The sequence below is a fragment of the Volvox carteri genome, assembly GCF_000143455.1.
Source record: "Volvox carteri f. nagariensis unplaced genomic scaffold VOLCAscaffold_76, whole genome shotgun sequence".
NCBI lineage: Eukaryota > Viridiplantae > Chlorophyta > Chlorophyceae > Chlamydomonadales > Volvocaceae > Volvox > Volvox carteri.
Window position 1 is genome coordinate 240,424 of NW_003307619.1, and position 2,772 is coordinate 243,195.

Below are 2,772 nucleotides of genomic sequence, written 5' to 3' on the forward strand. Positions count from 1 at the left end.
CCCTGATAGCGTACCTATAATACTCGGCCGGGGTTCCCTCCAGGCCCACGGACAGGCTATGTTGCGCATAGCGTTGAGACCGCTAACAATTTCGCCCTCCGTAAAATCCTTGTTAAGCCAAGCAGCTAATTCCCGTCGGTGCATCACCCGGTCCTCATCCTGCCATTTATTCTGTATACCCTCGTTTGCAGCCTTGCCTCACGCTTCCCGCACCCTTAAGCACCTTGGAAAAATGCTCGGTAAAAGCATTAATATCTGAGATCCAGCAATCAGGCGGTTTTCCCCCACGCAGCCATGTCCACAAGCCGCGTGGGTTGGACAACGTGGCCTTAATCGCCCTCCGCATATTTTCCAATTCGGTCTCCTGAATAGCTGCCTTCCTAGTAGCCTTCTTAAAGACACGATGCTTGGCCTTCCAGGTAGCCCTATGAATGTCCGGCAGCTTGCCCGAGACGGGGTCTCTGGCTCCTTACGGAAACTCATCATATCATTCCGCACAGCGGCACAGTCCTCGTTCCACCAGTCACGCTTCACAAAATTCACCTTTCCCCATGCGACGCCGAACATCTCCCTAGCACACGTCCCGATTAGGGTGCGCAAGTCATTCATGCTTTCATCACAAGAGGCCCCTTCTCCTTGAGTTATCCTGTCCTCCCCACCTTACACACACACAGACACACGCACGCACACACAAGCACCCTCTCTCTTCCCAACGCATCCACCCACCTTGTTCACAGCCACCCTTCGCCCCTTCTCCCCCCCAAGCACACACACACACACACACACACACACAGGTACATGAGCGTCTACTCATGTACCTGTAACACGGCTCGTTCCACAGGCGGCCGTACCCCCATGATGCGGCAGTGCAGAGCGTCGCAAACTTGGTTGGTTTACATCGCAGTGAACCGGATGCGGAGACAGTAGAGCTCTTTGGCCGGTAGAGCTCTTTGGTCAACCGTAATCTATGGAAGTTGCCATCATAGCGTAACTGCGCGACAAAGCATACGTTTTTCAATTATGCTTTGCACCATCAACATTGCTGACACGAAGAGGGAAGGTCTTTGGCCCAAACAACAAATCTTTCCTGAGAATGAATTCACACAGCGAAAGTGCTCGAATGATTGAGGAGGGATCGTGGCCAGCTCTGCAATGTGAAATTTGAAGCCGAGAGCGTCTCGGTGCGTGCGAGCACCGTTGTTTCACGTGAAGTAAAGTTGTGTTTCAGCTATTTTCGGTATTATCTGTTGCTTCTGTTAACTGAAATTTTGTTACCCGTTTGAGAATTATTTTGGTAACTGGGTTGTAGCCGTATGTCCATGTCACGGAACCAAGGGTCATTTGCATTTCACTCCACAGACTCCAGACAGCGTTTACAAACCTACCTAACCAACACTTGGAGCTCTAAATATCTCATCGCATCTCTTCCTTTCGCTTTCATGCTTTATGCGTGCGTCCAGTTACACGCGGCCGGCGGCGTTTGTGAAGTAGTAGGCTGCTGCATGCTGAACCACCGAACAGCCAGCAGCGCTTCCAACACGTTGCCTGGCCCTCCGCTTTCCGGACACCATCACACAGAATACCATATTACCATCAACTTTGAATTGGATGGGAGCGGCGCTATGTCGTTGCGTCTCGTGCGGCGCCCCAAGCAATGCCGCTCGCCCCGACATTGCCGCCAGCACCGCAACTTTTGCCAGCAGCAAGCCAAATCAAATCTGCGATCCTCCTTAGCAACAGCAGCAGCTCGAGCTCGCACCGACTGCGGACGAGTCCGAGGCACAGCGCATTGCTGCCCCATGGGTCCTTCCAGCGCACCTCAACGTCACTTCGGACCTTTCGGCCACCAACGCGCAGCACCTTTGCCAGCTTCCCGCCATTCGCGAAGATTCGTCATCGTCCTCAGCTGTCGCTGCCGCGACCGACTTCCTTAGCCTTAGAGCTGCAACGGCAGGCCTTAGCGCAGCAGCAGCAGCAGCAGCAGGAGTCATTAGTCATTAGGAACAGGCCCCAGTTCAAGCATTCCAACGCGAAGCCGTCGAGCAGAGGCAAGTACGGCGGGACCTGCCGCCGACGGCACCGCTGCCGCCGCCGCCGCGTTGCACCTGGCAGGACGCGGTCGCCACAAGCAGTATTGGCGCCACCGACAGCCCCTTCGCCGCCACTGCCGGCGCCGCCACTGCCGTACCAGCCTCCGTACCATCTGCCACCGGGGGAGTTCCCGAAGTGTTGGGGCGCCTGCGACCCCGCACCCCGCGCGCGTTCCTGCCCGCCGACTTGCTGCGCGCGGCTCCTGCGGCAAACAACAACAACAACAACGATAACAGCAACAACAACAACAACGATAACAGCAACAACAGCATCCGCAACCACGCTGCAGCAGCGGCACTAAACGCCGGCGGCGGCGGCGTGGAGCCCAGTTACACACCGGGTTCGTCCACGCCAAGATCCGGTTCCGTCGGCAATGCACAGGTCAGCTACAGCTCCGCCGGCGGCGCCGCTACTGGCGGCACCGCCGCCGTCGCCGCCGCTGCCGGCGGTGGTGGCGATGACTTGTACTCCTTTGAAGCCACAGGTTCGGGACGGTCGGCGATGGAGTACCAAGCCATGACGTCAGCGCTGCCGCCGCCGTCGCCACGCCGCCGCCGCCACGACGGCGACGGCGGTGCCCGCGGGCTCAGAGGGCATCGCGGGGTTTACAGCACACGCGGACGATAACACGATACGGCAGGTGGGGGCTGGGAGGGAGGTGGTCGATTGCTGCGGGTTGTG

General features: G+C 57.5%; 1 protein-coding gene across 1 annotated transcript in view; it reads left to right on the plus strand.

Annotated features, from left to right (window-relative positions):
* Positions 1–427: 427 nt before the first annotated feature.
* VOLCADRAFT_98728 (uncharacterized protein) overlaps positions 428–2,772 on the plus strand; it is a gene marked incomplete at both ends in the record, with an annotated part of 8,532 nt that continues 6,187 nt past the window's right edge. Inside the window, 3 exons of the mRNA XM_002957578.1 lie at positions 428–592; positions 2,113–2,575; positions 2,682–2,731. Of these exons, the coding sequence (XP_002957624.1) occupies positions 428–592; positions 2,113–2,575; positions 2,682–2,731 (678 nt within the window). The remainder of the gene's footprint in view (positions 593–2,112; positions 2,576–2,681; positions 2,732–2,772) is intronic.